Source organism: Lissotriton helveticus, chromosome 7, assembly GCF_964261635.1.
Source record: "Lissotriton helveticus chromosome 7, aLisHel1.1, whole genome shotgun sequence".
In the NCBI taxonomy this organism is placed as follows: domain Eukaryota; kingdom Metazoa; phylum Chordata; class Amphibia; order Caudata; family Salamandridae; genus Lissotriton; species Lissotriton helveticus.
In genome coordinates, this window is record NC_136068.1 from 1,731,566,310 (window position 1) to 1,731,591,351 (window position 25,042).

Below are 25,042 nucleotides of genomic sequence, written 5' to 3' on the forward strand. Positions count from 1 at the left end.
GTCCTGCTATGGGTGAAGGGGCAGTGGCAGTGTCGGCAGGAGATCAGGCAGTGTGTGTTGCTCGGCGTTGAATGCTGGAAGTTATTGTTGCGTCTGTGCTGGTGTCGTGACCCCTCAGCTCATTAAATGGCGCATCCCCCAGTTAGGCTCATCTGAATCATCTTTTTTTTAATCAGACTAACTCATGCATTGTAACCTAATTTGAGCCATATTAACCTTTTGATTCACTGTATATATTGAACACACTATCACACCGCTGAACACAATTGTCACTTGCGTCGCCATCCGTGTGTCACTTGCACATACCTAGCACCAAGTCCAATTCGGGTTGTTTTGTTATTTATTCATGTACAGTGATAATACAACTGTGTTTCCTACTGTTATTATTTGTTTTCCAATTATACGATGCCATGTGCACGTTCTAAAACAATTTGAGTCTCCTTATTTCTGTTCTCGCAATGCTTTTCACATGCATGTTTAATTGTCTTTACTATAATACCAGTTGGGATATGTTTGTTTATTTTGGTGTCGTAACAGAGGCAGGTTGGGGGGACAGGGTCCCTGGCCGCAGTCATGTCGTGATCGGGTCACGGATGGGAGCAGACAGGCTTGCCTTTGGCTGCCATTAAGCAGGAGTCAAGAGAGGTCTGAGCGGGAAGAACACGCTGGTGGGGGAGGGGCCATGGGGCAGCAGTCGTGGGAAGTATGAAAAAGTGAAGAGAGCACAAAGAGGCAAAAGATAAAGAAAGAGCAAATAATAAAAGATAGAAAAAAGGGAAGAGAGGGAGCAATCGGGAGAGCAAAAAGAGAAAAAGAGAGAGCAAACAAGGGTGCAAATAGAGAAAAAAGAGGGTAAAGAAAAGCCAAGATAGGTGGAGCAGTAGAAGAGCAGAGTGTTCTTCTACTGGACCACCTGGGATGTGGCGTAGGAAGGAGCCTGCTGGTGGAGGAGGGCCTCAAACTACAGCCAGACTGCGAGCCCAGGGCTCTCAGGGCAGCACTCACTGATGGAGCTGCATGGGGAGAGCTGACCAGGTCAGTGGTCGAGCTACTGTCAGTCAGTTCTGATACACTTTACATCAAAGAGGACACAGAAGGGACCCCTGTCATTGACAACAGGAACTTGCATAAACAAAGAGAAGAACATTCTGGACCTGTAACAACACATTTTTTGGAACTGTATTACCAAGGCTCGTCCTAATCTAAAGGTCAGTTTCCTCAGACTAAGGGACCCTCAATAGAGTCATAAGCAAACTCAGACTCCCTTGCAGAAGTTGGATTAGTCCCCTGCAAATTGCAGTTAAACCGATACTCGGGAATTGAAGAATCAGTGGCCATCAAGCACTCCGAGGGATCGGCTGAACACAGACTTGTGTTGGAACTGGAGTCCAACATTCCAACACACTTCCTGGACCTCCATACATCAAAGAAGCTCCCAGCTGAGCTTACTTTAGTGGAGGCTTGTTGGACGCCGATGTGATAACCATCCTCTTAATTCAACGCTGCTTTAACAGGGCATTCCACAATGCCTGGGACCGATGCCAGCATTGACCCCATTCTTGTGTTTTTGCATCTTGTTTTCAGGAGCACTGTGTAAAGCAGTAAAAGCAACTGTCCTTTGGCTCCTGTTCAGCAACAGGGACAGCCAGGACAACTCTGCACCCGGCTCCATAGGCCATATACAATTAAAGTGACTGTTGGGATTTGGTCCTGGGACCAGCATCATCATTACACAGCAAGGGTCACTAATGGTTGTTCCCATTGACAGCAATGTTAAAATTTCAATGAATTATTTAGCAGTTTATGTTGCTTCAAAAATCTATAACACCGGTTATATGTGTGCTATTCCATTAGTTTTGGTGTCTACATAAAGATAAAAATACACTTTGTAATTGTTGTTGGATTTCTCTCCAGTCATGTCATTTACTTATCACCCATGTTGGTACTTTGCAATGCATAGCACTTATTCCTCTAGTAAAGCCTGGCTGCTCTTTGCCACACTACCACGACTGAGTAAAAGATCTATTAGTGTGAATTCAAGGAACATCTTTGAGGTATCTTGATTGTATTACATGGCGAGGCCTAACCCACACACCACATAATGCTCCACTTTCCTACAGGAGGCTGCTTCTAAACACCTCCCTATGCATGTGTTCATCCCCTTACACATGTTTAATAGGAATCCTTTCAGTTGACATTCCTGACTCTTACATATTGTCAGGTTGGCCTAGCATCCGTATCATTAAGGTTGGATGTCACATGTGGACACTTACATAGGGCCATATGTAGGAAGCTAAATTGGGATCGCAAATGCTGAAATACGCAGAAATTAAGGGTTAATGATCGCAATTTGGGAAGTGTGCTATGTAACAGATAAAAACCCACTCGCAAAATACGGAATCGCAAAATTTGCAATTCCCCATTTTGCGAATGCATGTAAGGAATCCCAAATTGGGATTCCTTAAATTCAATGTAGGGCGAACCCAAGTTGTGCAATTTTGGCTTAAGCAAATTACCACTGACTTCAGGTTAGTGGTAATTTGCGATTTCTTTGAAAAATGCACTTTGTTGCATATTTCAAAGTGCCATTTGGAGCACATATATGCCCTTAGCGCATTTTTGTGCGCCACATGTTCACACATGCTTATTTCAGGGGTGCAACAGGGTGTCCTTTTGACACCCTTACAACCTTGAAATTGCATTCTCAATTTGAGAGTCTCAAATTGGGAATCGCAAGTTGAGAATGTCTTCCCATTCATTCCTATGGGCCTTCTAGCCCATAAGAATGAATGGGAAGGTATTCCTTATTTGCGAATCTCAATATGCGATTCGCAAATAAGGAATATGTAGGGTTCGCAAAATATTTTGCGAATCCTACCTACATTGTGATTTGCGATTCTCTAGTTGCGATTCCATAAACATCGCAATTTGAGAATCGCAAAAACCATTTCACCTACATGTGGCCCATAGTGAGGTGAGAAATGGCATTAGAGCTGCCCTCATAGCCCTGACCAGTTGAAAGACAGCACAAGTCAAAGAAACTCATTTGTACATGGGTATGTAGTCCTCACAAGTGGGCCAAGGCAAAATATAAAATTGTATGTCTCCATAATTGGGCTAGAGAAATCATCTTTGTGGCCTTATAAAATTGATCAAAAATTGAATTATTTAATGAGCTGGATTATTAGTAAATACGCAATAAAAATAATTTGTCGAAAGGCTCCCTCCCATACACTTACAGTAATTTGATTTCAGTAGCTCTGCTGAAAGTGCATGCAAATGCTTCAAGGAAATAAAAAAGGATGTTTGGGAGCAGGCCAGATTCTGGCAGATTAATTAAGGGAGGTTAATTTTAGAGACATCCGCTATATTTGTGTAGGAATGCGAGGACAGTGAGGTGCACAAATTAAATACTAAGAACAGGCAGGAACTCAGAAAGTAAATGTAGCCACTTGAAAACTGGAAACAGGCCTTGTGAATGTGGGACGAGAGTATTGGTAGGGAATTCTGCTTCACCCTGAGGTTTTGGCCTTTTGCCTCCAAAATAGCCTCTTGAAACATTGGGGAAGCTTAATGGACATGCAGTTGACTCTGTAAACCTGCGTTAGAGAGCATAGCTGACGGGAGACTATTTTTCTTGCTTGATGCAAGAGAAACCTTGGTGACCACTTGGGAAATACACATGAACTAACATTGAATTGTAAACTGCCATGTTTTCTATGAGGGTTTTTGTCATTTTCTTCAGCCAAACCTATTTCATAATCCCTTTCTCCAGATTTTAGTCTCGGTAAACCTTCTCACTAAAACTGTATTTACCTCCCTGTTAATAAGCCAGGATCTTGCCGCTCAAGGCTCTTCCCTCCCTTCTCCTCGATGCCAGCAAGCCGCTCCCAGCTCTGCTGAGTCTGATCTTCTGTGGTGCTCCCCGGCCTGCAAAATAAAAACCTGGTCTCGTGTGCTGGGCCTAAGCAACCCCTCTTCTAACTCCTGTCCCCTCTACTTGCTTCTGCCTAGTGTACTCTCTGCCCAGCTCCGCCCTATCTAAAACAAGTCCCTCACCTCCCTATCACTGACTCCCCATCCTCTCCCTTACTCCAATCCAACCCAGCTGCAATTCCATATGGTGACAGGATCTGTCCAGACCTGACCCCATGCCCCCCTCTGTCCTTGACCCCACTCCCCCAGGCCCCTGCCCCTCTCCCCTAAAACTAACGACCCAACCCTGGCTAAATATGCATCCACCTGCTACACCCCGCCCAAACTTTTCACCTCCTCATTCCATGAGGTGAACATATCTAGTCCCTCCCAAGCCTGAGTACCTCCTACAGGTTCCTAACCCCAAGGGCCTTCCTATCCCTCACCCTCTGACAAAGGCAACTACAGCGCCGCCATATCTGGGTCCAAATCGAGGTTGCCGGAGTCCCATGCCTGCCCCTGTCCTCTAACAGTGACTCCCCCTCTAGAGGAAAAACTAGGCTTGTCCCATCCACAATAGATTCCTCTTGGACATGTTGCCCCAAAGAGAGCACCGCCCTGCAACCTCCCCCTCACCCTCCACTTCATCCTCCTGAACGAGTGCCCCCACCTGAGCTGGAGGTTCATATAACCCTCATCCCCCCCACCCTCTCCCTTCCACTCCTCCCTGGAACCATCTCGCAGGACTACTTTCTTTAATAAACGTGTCCCCACTGCTCACGAGGCCTCAGACGCCCTCGCTGCATGCCCAGGGGCAGACACAGATCTCTTGCACGGCCCAGCAGCCGACACGCTACGCATGTACTTGTGGCACACCCTGGCCCTGCCCCACATATTACTGCCAGAGCCTCTGACTTGCACTGAGTCTCCGGCTCGGCAGAGAAAGCGGGGGTCACTATACAGGCATACGAGCGACCCCATACACTTACTCCTTCAACTTGGCCCTCTTGGGGGATGAGCAGGCCACCACAGCGGCCGCCACCCCCACGGAGGGCACACCAGACTCCCTTCAACTGGCATCAGCATATCAAGACGCCCTGCCTCCGATAACAACCGCACAGCCTCAAGCACTCAATAATGTTCCATCACTGATAATGAATTCAAAAGCTAAACCGGTGACTAACTGCCACAAACGTTTACCACTAAACTACCCTGTTCACTGCCACCAGGTCACCTGAACCTAAAATGGTAGCTGGAAGAATGCGAAAGAGCCCCTTATGCATTTGAGCTATATTTGGGCTACATTTGGGCTACATCACAAAAACAGCCCAAAATCAAATAACAGTCCAAAAACTACAGAATGGCTGGCCTGGCCAGCCGAGCGCCTCCCAATCTGCCCGGGGGCAGACCTCCCTGTGCTTAGCTGCCCCCCCAAACCCTCTTTGTGGCTTAAAAAGACCATAGAGAAACATGTTAATACCCATCTTTCGGCCTATCTGGAATGTACTAACTGTTTGGACTATACTCAGTCTGGTTTCATCCCAGACATAGTACTGAACTTGCCTTCGTTAAGATAACTGATGATATACGAATGCTGGCATACGCAGGTCAGGCAGTAATTCTTGTACTGCTTGACCTATCTGCCGCATTCGATACCATATCTGATCAAATCCTATTGGATAGATTACGCTCCACAGGTGTACCGAACACTGCCTTAAACTGGATACAAGATTTCCTAACAGATAGAACACAAATAGGGAATCTAGGTCCTTTCCAATCTAAGATTAGCCATGTTACGAAAGGGGTACAGCAGGGCTCTTGCCTTAGCCCGTCTTCATTCAATGTATATGTCGCCCCCTTGGCAGCACTTCTTAGGAAAATTGGGTTTTTCCCAATCTCTTATACGGACAACACGCAATTGATTTTTATATATATAACAAATACACCCACAACATCCAGAATGTGTTCTCAGAAGACATGAAAATGATTACCCCTTGGATGAGGAATAATTTCCTGCAACTAAACGCAGGAAAAATAGAAATCATGCTTTTTAAGGATGCTATTACTAAGTGGTCTCCCAGATGGTGGCCAGAAGAACTGGGTTTAGCTCCCATACCAAAGACAGTTGTCTAAAACTTAGGGGTTTTAGTAAACAAAGATCTCAACATGGAGGATCATATAGCAACTATTAAAAGATCCTGTTTCTATGCGCTGAGCTTGCTTCGAAAGATTTTCCATTTTATTCCAATCAGAACACGAAAAACACTAATCCATGCTTTAGTTCTCAGTCGCTTGGATTATAGTAATGCTTTGTTAATCTCCGCCAAGGATTCTGACCTACAAAGTTTGCAGGTAGTGCAGAACACTGCAGCACATCTGGTGTCCAGTGCTCCCTATCATGCCCCATCTCTTCCCTTACTACGCAACTTACGCTGGCTTCCTATTCGGAAGAGATTTCATTTTAAAGTGTGCTGCCTTGTGTTCAAAGGCTTTAATCATACGGGCCCTACTTATTTGGCTGAAAAACGAGTCAAATATACTCCATCTCGCACACTCCATTCTGAGGGAAAAGGCCTACTCGTCGTTCCTCGAATTAAGCAAACCAGATTAGGAGGAAAATCATTCTCCTACATGGCTCCCATGCTATGGAACCAATTGCCTCTGGAACTTCGCTTAAATACCAACTATCTGGCATTCAGGAAAAAGCTCAAGGCTCAGCTGTCTTAGTATTGTATGCTCCCACTGTGTTGTATCGCTTGTCGTCCTTAGCGCAGAGATACCCCATTTGGGGTGAGTCAGGCGCTTTATAAATGCTATAAATAAAATTTAATATAAATAAAATACAGTGCAGAGGAAAAAAAACTGTTTCTACCCCATCCTGCAACTGTAACAATCAACAACCACAGACATTCTAGAATGTTGCATTGCTGGATGATGTCTGATGGGGAGTGGCATGTTCTGGGACATAATTCACTGGAGGCCCTTTAAAGGAGTGATTTCCGTCTGTTTGAGCCTGTGAGCTCATCTGCTACTGATAGACACATTTTTCTTTTGGGATGTGTTGTGTGTATACTTCATTATTTTTCATCCTGGTGATGTCTGTTTTGTTTTGAGCAACAGGTTATCTATTGTGTGTACGCCTTGCTTTTTGAGGTTTGGCGATTTAATTAATTACTTGCATATGGAAACACTGTATGATTTAACAAGTGACACAATATGCTGTGATGGTAATTTTGTCAAGATAAAATGTTGTAGTTCCTCCTCGCTACATTTTAGAATAAGCCTGCTATATGTGTTTTCTATGATTTCATACACCCAAAGTCTACCTCACATCATGTAGGACAGTCAAAAGTGAAAAAAGTAGCATCTAGCATTTTTCTATACCAACATTTCTTTTAGTAAAAACCTGTGTGAGCAGCCAGAAAGCGTGAGACTGCACGTTAGCCTACTTATGCCTTTGAAGGCTACTCTTAATAATCAACCTTCGAAACGTTGAAGGGTTTGATACTTACAAAAAGAATATGTCACACAAAGATGTGTGTAACTGTTTATCATCTACATTGTCTCTTTCATCATCAGCTGCTTATGTATATAAGAAACAAAGTTAAGAATATGTTGGTTTAATAATGACTGAATTGTAGTTCATTTATTTTTAATTTTAAATGAGTAAATATTAATATACTATAAAATGAATAGCATCAATAAATAATATTAAAAAACATTAAGAATAATTAAATAATTTTGATATAAGATAGATTTAAAATATTAATAATAGCGGAAAAGTAAAAATGCCTATAAATTTTAAAAAACATATCAAACCTAATTTATACATTAAAAACTAGATAGTTTGCATATTAGTAATACAAAAATGTATTACTATTTAAACAAATAAAACAATATTTAAAAAAATGTAAAAAAATTACATGAATAATACTAACAGTAAATACAACACTACAATTGAATAGCATGGATTAACAAAAACAAATATAACAATTAAATACAATTTGAATAATAGAAAAACCATTTAACAACAATTTTGAAGAAATAAGAAATCTAAAATACGAAATGAAACTCCAATTTTAACAAAAATAGGAACTGTGTTACACCTTGAATAGATTATGTATACTACTCCTACTACAATGTAAGCAAAAGCAGGAAAGTGTTGGATTTCCAAGAAGTTAGGGGGTCATTACAACGGATCATATGTGGGACCGCCCGCCTACAAAGCCACTGGCCCATGTTTTGCATTGCGTCATGTGGTACGCTTTGCAGCACCTGCTGCATCAAAGCAGACACCCCACACATATTCCTGCACTAGGTGGCAGGCACCATGCAGTGCTTACCACATGAAGTAGGAGTATGTAGGGGAGCATGATAGGAGCCCCCGGCCCCACGGCATATGTTCCTGGCCCAGGGTTTTAGGGGGTCCCCAATATGGGCACTACAATCTGTTTCTGCCTGCTGTGTTTCTGCGTCTGACCACTGCAAAACCACAGGTGGAGAGGGATATTGTAATCCCTACGGTGGTGCCTGATAGGCACGGCCGCCATTCAGGAACTACAGGGAGGTCCGACAGGCAGTCGATAAAGACCGCCTGTCGGGGCGGTTGCAGTCAGTGTTTCCAACCTCCATCCGTTAAAATGTCATTGTTATATGGCGGACGGAGATCTCTGGTAAGATGGCTGAAAGACCGTCACCGATAGCCTGTCGGTGGTGATCCTTTGCCCATCATAATGAGGCCCTATGTTACTATTACCACTCTAATGTAAAAAATAGACTGTGTTGGACTTCAGAGTTGTTAGATTTACTACTCCTACTTCAATTGTACCAACAGTTGGGAAAGTGTTGGACTTCAGAAAGATTGAATGTACCATTCCAACGCATAATACATTTTTTTAAAACATGTAAATACCTAATAGCATAAAAGTATTACAATAAATTGAAACACATTGTATATATAGAATAAAATAACAATAATAATAAAACATAAAATAAACCTTCAAATAAATGAAACTTTTAAATAAAATTCTCTTTCCCCTACACAACCTAAAAAATTCAAACACAAAAATAAATGAATATATAAAGAAAATAATAATAGTCTAAAATGCTACTTTAATAAAACAAATATAATTTTGAGAAATAATGAATATAAATTGCACTTTACAAGTATTGTTCAATGCACTTCTTAATCAATTAATAAATAAGTTGAATAACACAAATTCACATAATAAAAAACATATAAAAGATAACAATTATTTATAAATTATTATGGGGAACAGCGTTTACAACGCAACTTTTACAACGAAGTACCTTTACGACGCAACCATAACAACGCAACTTTTACAACGACTTGGGCTGGGGGCGCTCTAGGATAGGGAATAGTTTTAATTTACTATCCAACACCTTCCCTACTATCCACGGGGACTGGAGTTGGAACAGTAAATTAAACTATTCACTATCCAGCGCCCCCCAACGCAAGTCATTGTAACAACTTGCGTTGTAAAACTTGCGTCGTAAAGGCATGCGTTGTAAAAGCATGTGTTGTAACGACGTACATCCATTATTATAGTTAAATAACATAAACAATTAATTACAAAATAATTATAATTGAAATAATTCCCCAGACTATTTTTCTACATACAAACCCAGCATTGCAATGCTATAATATAACTTACTAATTAAACTAAGTATGAATTATAAATTACAAATTAAAAAAATAATATAATATTTAATCAGATAACACATTGATATAATGAATAACCAAGTATATATTTATAAATGTAATTTAAATAAAAAGAACAAAAGAACATAATTTATAATGTTGTTAACTTCGCACCATATTGCCCTATACGCCCAACAACTGGCTACTAAACTGTAAATTACTAAGCAAATGTTGTAAAAATAAATTATACATTACCAATTGAACCAGAATAAATAAAATACCAATTTATCTAATGAACAAATCACAAAATTAATAACCAATTACATGTTTAGTTTTCAATAAAAAATCATTAATATTATAAACCAGTAATTTACACCTCCGTTTATACTGCAATTAACTTCCACCCCCATTCTCCTAGAAACCCAACACCCCACTACTAACAGATAAATTACTCATTAAACTAGAAAATCTAAACAAATGCATATTACAATTCACAAATTAAAGATGAGTAAATACAATATCAAATAAACAATTAAACCATTTGCATCATTAATAGCCAATTAATGATTTAATTTACATCTTAAAAATCAACTTTAAAAAACAAACTATAATTTAATAACTTCCCAACCTATTCCTCTACAAACCTAACAACCCATCAATGCATTATAAATTACTAAATACATTTGAAAAATTAAGTTACACATGTAGAATTACAAAGTATAGTATAAAATGATACCATTAAACTAGCAATACTAACTTCTACAGTAAATATACTAATACACATTTGAATAATTAAAAATGATCAATCAATCAGGGGTTTATAAAGTTCTCCACTCACCCGAGAGGGTCTCAAGCCGCAGGTGTTCGGGCGGTGATGCAGCTCCGGATCAGTCGAAGACCCAGGTCTTGAGGCTCCTCCTGAAGGTGTGCAGAGTTAGGGAGCCTCTGATGTTGACTGGGAGCTCTTTCCTGGTCTTTGCTGTGACGAAGGAGAAGGCTCTTCCGATTGTTATTACAACTCTATTAAAGGAAACAATAATAAATAAATAAATAGTCTTTAAAAGTATATTATATGCAAAAAACAATATTGTTGTGATTGATATTCTGTTCCACGAAATGTTTTTAATGACAATATTGTTGGCATTGTATTGATGGCACAAAATAGTTTTGAATCAATATTTATGTTGTTTGCCATATTGATAATAAATTTAACATTAATGGAAGCATTCACATATAGGACCTCATAGGTTATTAAGGCTAAACAATGAAAGACTGAAAGTATTTTATATAAACAGAAATCGTCAACGTTAATGTCTGTGTTGAACAGTGGTTTCAAAGTTATCATATGTGTTACAAAATGGAATAAATGTCAGATTATCAACCACCAAAATATTGTGAAAGTAAGAATACAGAGCTTTACTATTCTTAATTTCACATCTATATAACTTGACGGTATACATATCATCAGGAGGTGGAATTAAGTATAGTGCATTTATGCGTACATATATGTTCTTTTCACAATTTTCTTGTAGTCCATATTCTAGCAACAATCTTGTTGTACCGCAGTATTTAGACCACAACAGGCTGTTGCAGTATCCCCTAAATGTACACATAGTATTTTCTTCTATGTGCCGGTTTGGGCCAATTGGGCTGAGCTTGCGTACATGTCAAGTAATCGCTTACAATAATGCAAAGTGAAATTGAATAAATTATATACAACCATCTAGGATGAATCAGTTGGAAAACCATTTGTATCTCTCAGTCTGTATTTTTGCTCTGTAGGATTCACAGAAAGGTCAACCAAAGAGTAAAGGAATGAAGAAAATGAAGAAATTGAAGGTATAGTAGAGCCACACATGAACATTGGATGGGTAGCAACTTATCCTTGGGTTGGCGATCTGACAACAGCAGGTTTGATGTATGCCAGTTTGCTAAGAAGTCATTTAGAATTATTCGGGTTGGATGTACTGCCCTTAATCTGGATGTCCCATCTGGTAGGGATGCACTGTTGTTAACCCTGATGTACTACCATGTTTCAATGTAGTTGTGTTAACCTATCATCCAAGGGTATCCACCCAGATGGCAGGCTGCCTTTGAAGGGTTTCCACTGCCTCCACTTCTCAACTTTGTTTCTTTCCTACTGGCCTCTCTGCCACAGCTTTCTCTGAACCGCTCTCTAAGGCGCACCTCAGTAATCTTTTCTCAATTGTAAACCCTAACACTTGAGAAAATATCCCACTTCTTCTCGATGTAAATATGGGCTTCTGACCATTAGCCGCCTACTATGTACAACCTTGTATTCCTTTGGCGCTCTGTTTGTGCTATATGAGTCACATTCATAGGCACATGCCCGCATCCTGAGCTACATAAAGTCATTGAATTGTTAATGGAACCAAAAAATACAACTTCTGCAGGTACAGCTTCCTGTTTGTTCACAGTGAGAAGTGTGGAGAGTAACAAATCTCATATGTTTTTACTGGGAATGGAGAGCATAGTCTTTGTGCAGCTTGAAGGCTGCAATTTTTCTTATTTATTTTAATTGCATCTGGTGCCTTTGCTTTCCTTGACATCGCAAACAGCTTGTCATCCTCTGCCCCACTATAGATCTACCCTAACAAGATTGAAACATTTTGGTTTTTGTGACTCAGTTTTTAGTTCTCCATTCTTGTATTCAGAGATCATCAAGTCAGCAGAAACTGACATCATCTGAAAATGCGGATGAGGGAACAGACGGGCTGGGAGAGGTAACTAAATTTCCTTTCCGTCATTTTGAATAAACGGAAGTCATATTATTGCTTTAAAATATGTATTCTAGTATACATGTGTGTCAATTATATATATAGTTCTCAGATGTACGTCTTTGGGTAGAAAATTATTGGGAGAAAAACGAAATGATTAAAAATAATTTGGGTAAATGTTTTTTAGAGAAAACATTTTAGTGAATCTTACAAAAAAGGTCACAATATTTATAACTAACCTTGAAAGTACATTTTTGATTCAGTTTGAACAAATTATTCTACATAAATTCCATTTAGCTTGCCTATGCATTTCTAGCTAATATGGAGTTTGCCCTTGCCCAAAACAAAGTGTGGCCATAACTGGGCTATGGTCTATATGACTTTGGCCCCCTCTGCTGATGGTCCACGGGGGAAGTATTGGCTGACTACACCCCTGTGGGGAAGATAGTCTGATGAAGAGGGAGCACAGTCTTAGGAAAGGGGAGGACAGTCTAATGAGCGAGTAGACTGGGTCCCCACTGGTGCGTAAGGCATGACCCCAGGACCACTCACTCAAGTCCAACTTTGGGCGAATTACATAAGTCTCAACCGCCTCAGGGTTTACCACCAAACAGAACCCCTCCTCTAGTTCCAAAACGAGGCAACTGTTCCAGCAGCAGAAGCCAGATTTCCGGGCGACAGGAAAGAAAGGGTCTCCACAAAGGACTTTTCGCAGCCTGCACCCGAGGTGTAGGAATAGGCTCACCAAGCGTACCCAGCTTGCCAAAAGGACATTCACGGGACACCATGACCGTCCGACCTCAGCACACAATTGTTTTCTCCTCTGAGTAAAGAACCATAACTTCTCTGTAACAAAATATATTGTGGGTTTTTGTAAAGACTGTCTTTTGGCTCATACCTAAAGAGCCACTGCACATTGCCTATGGTGATTTACAAACATAATTTACAGATCACAAAAAAGAAATACATTAATTAATATAACCTCAGTGTCCAATTTTCTACTAAAGCTAATCTGTTGTTTTGTGAAATGTATCATTTTATAAACTAATGATATTTCTGACATGACACATGATTTAAAATGATGAAATGTCAAAAATGTAAGACGTGAGATCAGAAAATTCAGCACCCCTCATCCCTCCCTGGCGCCAAGACTTTACCATACACTTTCCATAACCGGAAACTGCATGCAGCTACGGCTTGGGTCCAGCCAAGAAAATGGTCGCCCGAGTATCTTATTCCAAAAGCAGCAGAGGATCTTCAAAATGCCATCAAGATACTTGTATCTTATGTAGGAAAGTTCTTCCAAAAATATTCATCATCTTTTTTTCATGAATCTCAGCAGAGATTCTGATTGACCGGATAGAGGAGATAAGAGCACATTGGCTGTGAGTGCTGGAAAAGATGCAGAACATTGTTACTTCAAAACTAAAATAGAGTTTAGCAAAGACCTAGATCAAACATTGAAATCTCGAATGAGAGTCAAAAATCAGCATATATAAAATTAAAATCAATGAATGCAAACATCACAAAACACATCTATTTTGGAAAGGGTCAGTCTTTATTTCTTTGATACAGAACACCATGATTTTCGGTGAAGATAACATGTCTTTAAGATGGCTTCATGATCACTTGCAATGCCAAGCAATGGAATTAACAAAACACAAAATGCCTACACCCACCTTTTTTTTTTAAAGAAGCAAATTATTTAGAGCAATAGGCCAAACACAATTTCTTACGCTTGACCTGGTATTTTATTTATACCTGTCTACTTCCGTATATTTCAATTATTTTTGTAGTTTATACAGAAAAGGAAAAAACATACATTCAATATATTTCAATTGGATCTATACAACACTATTTACAAGACAAAAGATATGTACATAATACAAAATACAAACAAAGAGAATAAATTAGAACAACATTTATCCAATAGAGCTAATCTATATCTATGAAAAAAGAAGGACAAGAGACAAAGTCAAGAAAGAAGAAGCAAAACTTCTGTTAGAAGACAACTTGACAACCGGCCTCAGCCAGTTTTAACGCTTGATGTTACAAATAGGTCCCTCGGATGTGCCGATGGATATAGATTAGCTCTATTGGTTAAATGTTGTTTTAATTTACTCTCTTTGTTTGTATTTTGTATTATATGTAGAATGTATGATAATTGTATATTTGAAATGTACATATATTTTGTCTTGTAAATAGTGTTGTATAGATCCAATTGAAATATATTGAATGTATGTTTTTTCCTTTTCTGTATAAACTACAAAAATAATTGAAATATACGGAAGTAGACAGGTATAAATAAAATACCAGGTCAAACGTAAGAAATTGTGTTTGTCCTATTGCTCTAAATAATTTGCTTCTTTTTTAAAAAAAGGTGGGTGTAGGCATTTTGTGTTTTGTTAATTATAGAATAGGGTCCAGTCTCCCCCACCCCTTGTATGGGCCTAACTCCTTACTTTTCAAAGCAATGGAATTAGGCTTTGCAGGGACAAATAAGCTCATGCATATGTGCCCTCACATGTACTTTAGTGCACCCTGCCCTAGGGCTGTAAGGCCTGCTGTAGAGGTGACTTACTTATCTTCAGAAGACTACTCAAAAGTTGACTCTTCCCCACATAACCACTATACTCAAACATAAATATACAGAACATACCTGTGTATATAAGCATTTATTTGAGTTATATGTATGAATCAATACATGCGTATTCCTTTGTATAAATGTGTATATTAATTATGTTTATAAATATGTAGATATTTGTTATGTTTGCTTAACAAATGTACATATCACTTTTGGTTATATTATTCTATGTTTAATATGTATAAAGGTCTCTTCATAAATGAGTACATTTTATCATACCTATTTATCTACAATTGATTCACAAATGAATTATTGAAAGCTAAAAATTATATAGAAGAAAACAAATTAGCTTAAAGTACAGCAAAAAATTATAAAAGCAAGCAAATTAGCTTAAAGTACAGTAAAGTCTAAGAGCCCGATTCGCAGAACTAACTTAAGACAAATTCCTAAACTTACTACCATTTTGGTATTCACAGAAGGCACTTACTCATTTTGGTATTCACAAAAGTCACTTACTCATTTCGGTATTCACTGAAGTCATTTAGTAGTCCTAAAGTTTGGAGTCCTAACTTTAATACTCCTAATCTGAGAGAAATCCTAACTTTAAGACTTTCGGTATTCACAGAAGTCATTACTATTTTTGTTATGATTTATGCAGCAATTTAGTAATACTGTAATGCTTATAGTGACTCATGCAGCAATTTAGTAAGACTGTAGTATTTATAGTGATGATTTTAGCAGCAATTTAAGAAAGACTATTATATTTGTATTGCAGCAATTTAAGTAAGACTGTTATATTTTTTATGATATGAGCAGCAATTGAAGTAAGGCTGTTATATTTGTACTGCATCAATTTGAGTAAGACTGTTATACTATATTTGTAATGATTTTTCCAGCAATTTAAGTAGTACAGTGATGCTTGTAGTGGTTTTTGCAGCAATTTAAGTAAGTCTGTAGTGCAATTCATACGTTTCCTTATTCACACTTTATTTGTGTGTTTTACTTAAATGGTACAAATTTTGTGAGAGCTGTTTTTGCTTCACATTGTGACTATCTTGGTATTGCTAGTGCTTTGAGTTCAGATTGAGTTTTCTGCTGTAGGGTGGTTGTGTGTAGGGGCTGGTCTCTATACACTTGGTCTAGTGTTCAGTGTGGCTTGTGCGCACACCCTTCTCACTGTTTTCACCCTACGTACTCTTTGTTTTGTGTTTAGCATCAGCATTACCATTTTACTGTTCTCTATTCCACATGTTCTAGAGTGTTTCTTTAGTGTGGTGCGTACAAATGGATGATTAGTTTAAATCTCCCAATTCCACATATTATTTTATTATTATCTTCTCAGCATGTTACTTATTCAAGTCAAAAAGGCTCTATTTCGATAAAAGTTATCATAAAAGCTTCATTTAAAACTTAAAATACACAAATTCATGTTAGAAATAACAAGATAAACAAAAACACAAAAAATGTAGTATACTGTTAGTTAAAAAGTTTCCAAAGTTCATTGGAAAAAAGAAATATTGTTAATTATTGCACTTTACCATCTATCTATTTTCTTAATGTTCCCAAGGGAAACGGAGGTGTCTTTCCATGTCTTCCTTTTGCACCTATTCCCTGCTGCTTGTCTGTGTTTAGTCTTTCTTTCTCTTATCTTTGGCTTTTTGCCTGTATCATTTCTTCTATACATATATGTTATACTCTCACAGGGTCGTAACTATTTGTTTCCTGTGTTCCCTTAAGGAAAGAGGATATGTTGTGCTTGCATTTACAGCTGCTCAGCCAGTATGCTTGTGTGTATGTATGGAACCTTAGAATGCCTGATGACAGTGTGGAATGTTGGTGTGCCTGGTGGACTGGAAGAATGACTGTTGGAGAGAGTGGGCTGAGCTGTGAAGATGCAGCTCCTGGTGGGGCTCTGAATTGGCCATGAACTAGCCATGTAATGATCTTGAACCAACCATTAATCAGCTTGTAACCTACAACTATCATCTTGTAACTTACAATAAGCCTCTACTTGGATTTACCTCCTGACTACGATTATACCTTGTAACAATAATGTACACAATAGACCATCAAAGAACAAAAACAACAACATTAAAAACAATATAAGACCAGCATTAAAGCAGAAAAATCTCATACCTTTGGTTATATTTCTGAAATCCTCCCAAATGAAGACACTATGGTGCAATTAGAAGTGTCTGATATCAATACAATCATTTCCCTGTATTCAAAGTAAATAAAAGAAGCCACTAAACGCCAAATATAGAAAATAGTGTAATGTCCTGTCCCACGATGTTGCATTTATATAAACAGAGCTGATAATCATGAAAGTATATATTAAATTACTATAGACCCAACACATCTTGGTGAATTGTAGTAGCTCTGAAAGCAGCACTGATAACACTGAAATTAGTTGATCTAAGAAGAAGAAGAAGATGAACAATTAAATCACTTGTGCGAGGGAAAGGTTTTCTTCCTTCAGAAGCATGAGCCTATGTCTGTCATACAGTCACACAGCACTAAATCATTGACCCATATTCCGCTTATCACAAGTATCTAAGGTGTATAATATGACATTCTCGATGAGTTATTTGTAAGTAGGTCCTCCTTGTAGTAAGAATAATCAATTTCCTTTAAAAAGCACACAAAAATGGTATTGATTGAATACGCATTAAGAACAGTGTGTTCTGGAAATGAGTAGGATATCATTAACATAAGGATAGTACAGACAAACATAAACAGAAAGCCCCGAAATCCGCGGTGAGTGTAAGTGGTCGAGGAGATAGAAGTCATCAGTTCTAGACTGTACAACATGGTCGCTAAAAATCAAAACGGAGTATAGCTAACCACCGCAAACATCAGAATAGTGGGCAATACGGAACCTTCATCCCAAATAGACCTAATGAGTATGTAAATAGAGATGTGGCTTACCATAAACCACACATTTGTAATATGAAATTATACAGGCCATATAATTCATAACAGTAGAGTTGTATCATCGAGTCCCTAAAAAATACACAAATAGGAGAAGACGTGCATCGCACAGTCAAATGCATCCCAAATGCACAGCCCATCTATATAGGAAAAACAAGCATGTGTTCATAGATGAACAAACAAACTCGTTTTTTATTTTGTATTCAGTGAAATGGTTGTATTGATATAAACTACTAATTGCACCTTAATGTCTTCTTTTGGGACGTTTTCAGGAATGTAACTGTATGAGATATTTCTGTTTTAATGCTCATCATATTTTGTTTTTAACTTTATTTTTGTGTTCTTTGCTTGCCTATTCTATACACAATGCCTATATTTTGTAGTTGCCTTTTGTATTGTGAATGTTTCTGAAGTATTGTCCTATATTTTCTTAAGAGCCCTGAGGAAGTTCCAATGTCACGGGATGAAAAGGGTTAACTGTATCCTTGTCCGTGCTTTTAAAGTTGAAGCACATCTGCATCTATTGATTTGAATTCTATCTAACTCTGATTTGTGGCTCTCATTAGAGATGTCATGCTTTAATCTAGGTCTTTACTAGACTCTTTTTTTCAATATGTTTATGTGAGTGCTTCTCCCTCCTGTTTGTTTGTTTTAACTATTGGCGCATTTTGGACGGTTGGCCATGGGTGCGAGTACTTCTTTATTGGGCGCTGTCAGAGTGCAGTGACATTCACATCTGTAAGGGACTGTCTAGCCCATCCATAATTGAACATTTGTTTAACTTGAAGATAATGACATAAACATTTGTGAAAGATCGTATTATTCATTTACCCAGTATGTATGGGTTTTCCAAGTGAACCTAACATTGCTGCAATCAAGCTCGTTAATTTTCAAATCGAACTAAAATAGCATTTGCCTTGTTTTATTAGCGCAATTGTGTTGTCTTCCTTTCTAAACCTGCTAGGCATGGCTTCTGGAGAGGTACCTTCACATGGCTGTGAGCTTGGGTGAGACTACAGGGTGTGCAGCCTTAAGATATGGCCATTCTGGTGGCCATCTGTCCCATCCTCCCAACCCTCCCTATCTTCCTTCCATCTACCTGCCATATTGGGGCATCAAAGGGGATTTAACTATAACCGACCAGCGGCTGTGGGACGCTGACTCAGAGCCTTTTTATTAGGTGTGCATCCGCCTGCTGGGCCGCGACATGTAAATGGGTCCTTTGGCATATGCCATTGCGGCAAACCATTACTACACTGGATGGTGCTCTGCTTGATTCATCCTCTTTTTATAAACAATGATTGTCTAATGTGAGTCTGCTCTCTTGCTGACTTAATGACTGAGGTGACTTGAGTGGTATAATTGTTGCATACTTATTAAATCTTATTGCTTTGATTCTATATTTTCTGATCATTTAGTGCCACACCAGTAGGGCTGTTAGATTTTCATGATATGGAAAACAGAATTAGTGGGCAAATTCCCCCAGTTTGAAAGGAAAAAGAAAATTAAAAAACCCTTGTGAAAGAGAAATTGATATCAGGAACAACCTTTTTATTACAACCAAAATAAGCTTCACTTGTCCTTAAATAATGTCCTGAAAACAACATTTAAGTAGAAGGTGAATTGCAAAAATAGACTGTGAGAGGAAAGTCTGAAAAATATCTATGCCACTTTTGTATCTTTTTAGAGGCATCAGGAAATAAATGACCTGATTGGGGTTGGCTTGGAGTTTGTACCAGTAAACAAACTTTCTTTCCTACTTGAGGTTAAAAAGAGCAATCAAAAGCGCATAAGAAAGAAACATTAATTCAGTGCCTAATCATGAGTTTGGCAGTCCATCGTCCAACACATGGTGACAGTCCCTGGACGCCAGACTGGAAGGCCACCCGCCATATTATGACTAAGGCGATGGGACCGCTACATGACTCCTGCAACCGCCGGGGATCACTGATCCACGGTGGTGGCGCAGCAGTGTGATGCTCTAATAGGCTGTCAGTGCGGCTGGGGCCCTTTTCATGGTGGTGAGCCCTCCATGAAAAAGAGGGCAGTGGGGACACTAAGGGTGCATGCAGGGTGGTACATGGTGGGCCCCCCTGCAGTTATGCACCCCCTGTTCCTGCACAACATGGACTACACAGTCCATGCCGTGCAAGAACATGCTTTGAAGGTCACACAGCACCGTCTTTTCAATGCTCACATATGAGCCTTTGAAAGGCACCACTGTGGGACAGCCACTGCAGGACCACCCGCACCAGATTCAACTCAGAATCTGGCAGCAGTCTGTCTCGAGATTTTGAGGTTCTGCAGTGGGGTTCTGGTGAGGCGGCCCACTGCAGGCCCACCAAACTCATAATTAGGCCCTTAATCAGTTGCTGATGGTTCTTTTTTCTGTAGGGAGGGAGATGATGGCAGACTGAGGCATAACAGATTTTTATAACCTCTAGTTGGGCTTGTTGGATCTGGTGGATTACATTGTTTGCATTGATTAAAATCTCTAAACCTGACAAAATTATAACAAATCTGAGGGAGGTGATGTCTTTCCCACAATGATGCTGTAGCTTTAACTCAGTCTTTGACTCGATCGTTCAGTGGATCATCGAACATTTCTGTGTTTAGGTCATCAAGGGCCTGATTATGAGTTTGGCTTTCCAAAGGACAGCCAAATCCACAGTGGTGGTGCGGCAACCGCCTCAACCGGCAACCTGAACATTGTATTATGACTTTGGCGGCCGGACTGCCAAAGCACCACTGCTACCACCTCGGATCCGCAATCCCTGGCGGCCTTTCTGTGGTATGAGGCCCGCAATATGCTGCCGCTGCTGCACTTTCAAGCATATTACAAATTTCCTCACAGTTTTCATGGCTCGGACTTAATAGTCTCTGCCGAGGCATTGCCATCGCAGGACTGCCACCGCAGGACTGCCACCGCAGGACTTCCATGTCAGGACTGCCCAGCAGGTTTAAACACCAGGCAGTGTGCAGACAACATTTTTGGTGTGGCAGCAGGGCGCTACCTTGGCTGCCTGCTGCCACTCCACCAAAGTTGTAAGCAGGCTGTAATTATTTATCACCTACAATGTCAAGACACAACCAGTTGATGGCTATAGATTGTGGATCTTACAAGCCATGCATGACTTTTCAGGCTGGTCAGCTTGCAACCAATGGCTCGCACAGGTTTACCAGGTCCAGGCAAGCTATCAGCAGGCTGACTCTTGGTTTCAGAACCATGTAGTTATTTAGACTTGTACAGTGATCAGCACCCCTAGGCTCCTCAGTACCAGGGGCCCCAGCAGTAGTAATTAAAATTACTCCACCCCTCTATTCAGGGTAGGTATCACACCTCTAAGGGTAGGTATTCAGAAAGTTAGTTTCTATCAGCTTTGTTAGGTAAATTATTTTATCACAGACTTTGGATCAAATGAGAACTATTCAATTTGCTTTCCAAGTGTACCTTATATTTTTGCAATGATGATTATTAAATTCCAGATAAAGATAAAATAGCCTGAGACCTGTTTCATTGTTGGGATCACGTTGTCTTTCAGTAAGTCCCTTCCTGAGAGAGTTTACTGATGTAACCCGTGCTGCGTGCATCATCTTGTATGTGAAAATAAACATATCATATTTTGTCCATTCAGGAATCACAACAAACTCAAAGCTCACCAGAGTCACAGACCCAGGAAGAAAACACTCAGAGTGAGGTAAGTTGTGGGCTCAGATATTGGCCTATTTTACACACAAATGTTTGAATTTCGTAGAGGTGATGAGCTGTAGTTGGTCAGTGTGAGAAAGCCTAGCCATCTAGAGGGATGGTGGGGACACAAAGAAGGTTGCAAGTGCTGTGACTCAGCTCCTTGAAGCCTTGTCCCAAAGATACACAAAAGTGTCCTTGTTTCACTGTTCAGCAGTGTGGATTGAGCTCAAGGCTGCAGTTCTGTTTTTGAGGTGGGTGCTCCGGGGAAGTATTCAACATTCCAGAATACTATTGCTTGAGTGGCTGGTTTGCTGGTGGATTGTCAAAGGAACTGAGAATAACACAGCTGATTCCCACGATAGTTCACAATATGTTTAACCCATTTACACCAAGTAAGTTTACTGGCTCTCAGGTAAGAGGGTGACTGATTGAGAAGGTAGTATTCCTTCCTTCCGTCCTTGTAATTCCTGATTTGGGTGGAACCACGAGGACCAATGATAGGGCCAAGGAGTGTTGAATAAATGTATTTAAAAAGAAAATAATAAATACAGTTTTAACCATTATTGTGTTTTGTTCAATGGGGTGGTTTGATAGCATAGTAGAGTATGAAAACTATTGCTAATAAGCAAATAGTCATCCAAAAACTATGAACAACATAAACATTACTTTAAGAAGTAAAGGACCTCAAATACTCATGTTGCAAAAACTGAGGACAAATTCCTGAAGCCTGCTTGTCAAAAATTATGAGACATCTACAGGATAAGAAAAGGCACTGTGTAGCAAGAATCAGAGTCAAAGAACATTGTTCTACGAATTTTAGGATCAATAAGTGCATACCATAAATTAAACCATTACAAACTAATGGGGTGACCTATGATAAACCAAACGGCCTTGGTACGACGTAGTTAAGGCACAACATGGTCCTGACATCCCTTGGATTGACCAAGAAGGCTGTGACCCCTAAATTCAATTTGATCAGTCATTGAATTCTTGACACAAAATATTTGCTATACAAGAGAGAGAATATTTTTCTCAGCACACCAGAGAGAAAACACAAAATCTTAACATTTATAGTCACTTATTTTATGAAATAGCAAAATACATAATACATATAAATGTCAAAGATAAATCAATCAACAGTTTCTCTAAAAGAGAGTGCACGAAAATGTGCTTTAGAGCAAGTTGAATGAGAAAAGGGAAAATTCTGTGAAAAGTATCTGAAGATCATAGTTTCATAGTTTTTCAGACTGGACACTGGCTGGAATAATCGTAAGAACAATAAACCAGTGCGCATGGATCCGTCTTCAAAACAGCTTCATTTTATTCTTCCACGTCCATTTCGAGAGATGATGCTATGCTACTTAAAATGAAACGTCAACATCTCTTGTCCCATGGACTGGATTTAATAACGTATTACTCCTCCCCTATTTTGGATGGTATATTTTGAGTTTGGGGTCACAGCCTTCTTGGTCCGTCCACGAAGGGACACAGGGACCACCTTGTGTCTTTACTATACCATAAATTAAAAGCATTTCATTGACTCTTCTCGTTTGATGAAGAATTTAGCATACAACATGGGGACACACAAGTGTGTTCCCATTGTCTTCTATAACTATAAATGAGGTCCCTCCTTCTAAGAGCATCCAGAAATTACCCCAGGGTGCATGAGACACCTTTCAGGCAATCTTTAACGCATCATAATTTATCATGTCAGGAATCAAAACAAACTCAGAGCTCATTTCCAAGGATATGAATACGTGTATATTTACTTGTGGATCCTCAATATTGATGGCACTATTTTGTTAATACATAATATCAAATTCATAACATTATGGACTGCATTCTATTGAAGTTTTCGATATGAAAGGAAAGTATATCGGTTTTCATTTTATAACAAGTTTTAAAACTCTATTAAATTAACATTGTGAATTGAATACTGTTTGTAGATGTTTTTATGTTAATGTTTAACTTACTTGATTATTGTTTCTTTCTAAATGTCTATTCATTTTATTGGGTGTTTTTATAAGTATGGCTTAGTGTAATATTTTTGTACCTAACTTATAAATGTCATGTTTTTTTACTTGATCAGTATTATAGGGATTTTGGGGTGGTAATGTTTTAATTATTTTTTAATGTAATGTATTTTATTATTTGTTATAATTCAAATACATTTTTACCAATACATTTTTAAGTTTAACGTTATTTATTTTTGATCATGTTGGTTTAATAGGGGTTTTGGGTGAGGGTTGTGGGTGAGGGTTTTGGGTGAGAAGTGTTTACTACAATATACATTCTTTTGAAGTCAATTAAATTGTATATGTTTTTGTCTATTTGTTTACTGCTCAGTTGTTGAGTTTTGTAGGGGCTTGTAATGGGTAATTTTTTTAAAAGAATGGGTCAGATTTACAAGCCCCTTGCGCCACTTTTGTGTCAATTTTCCCATGTAAAAAATGCCGCAAAAGTGGCGCAAGGGCCTTGTAAATAAGCCGCAATGTATTTATTATCCTTCCTTTTAAACATTTTCGAAATAGCATTATTATTATTTTCATAAAAACAAGTTATTCTATATTTTAATTATCTACATTTGTATTTATTTTAAGTTTTATTTTTAATTTAAGTAAGTAAATAATTTTTAATTTGATTTGATTTTGTTTATAATTTGTAAAGCACGACATTTACCCTAAGGCATCATGGTGCTACAGACCGACCGTCCAGAAAAGGGTTGGAAAGGAGAAAAATCCAGAAAAGCAGAGAAAAGCAGAGAAAAGCCAGGTCTACAGAATCAAGAGCCTTTCTGAATGGTAACAGAAGAGGAATAGACCTAAGCGCAAAAGGAAGGGAGTTCCAAATTTTGCTCGCTGCCACCGTGAATGCTCTGTCCCCCCAATATTTTTTGACGCTGAGCATGAGCCTTTAAGGATAGTAACCATGATCTGTGTGTCATCTGCATATGACACTACCCCCAGTCCGAATTAGTGAATCAATGTAATCTTGCTATATTTTTGGCATTATTAATTAATATATTTTACTTGTGTTATTGATATTTACTTCATATATATTTTACTCAATTTTTTTATGGTTAATCAGTTCGTAGTGTGACTAGTAAATATGAATGCAAAGACTGACATTTTCTACAATCCGGTTTATTTTGCATTGTGAATACTTTATTCTCCCCTCCGCCAATTCCAATAAATCAATCATTTCACCAGTGTGAATAGTAAATTGGAACCCACAGCCTAACTACACCAAAGTTCAGCACTTTGCCAAATGTTGCATAGTTTGGAGTGGGAAAGGTAAATGTAGCCCCCTGAGCCCAACATCATCCACAATGTTGCTTATTTTGGAGTGGGAATAGTTACTCTAAACCATTTGATCCTTCATATATCTGTTAATTTAAATTTGAACCCATTTCCATATATGCATTTTCCAAATGTTACTTAGGGGCAGTGGCGGCTGGTGACATTTGAAGGTGGTAATACGTTAAATGCTTGTCGTATTGCACCATGGCGAGCGAGTGTAGC

General features: G+C 38.9%; 1 protein-coding gene across 1 annotated transcript in view; it reads left to right on the forward strand.

Moving 5' to 3' along the window:
• LOC144769667 (uncharacterized) overlaps positions 1-25,042 on the forward strand; it is a 759,350-nt gene that overhangs the window by 418,928 nt on the left and 315,380 nt on the right. Inside the window, exon 18 of the mRNA XM_078653842.1 lies at positions 12,253-12,321. Coding sequence (XP_078509968.1) covers positions 12,253-12,321 — 69 coding nt within the window. The remainder of the gene's footprint in view (positions 1-12,252; positions 12,322-25,042) is intronic.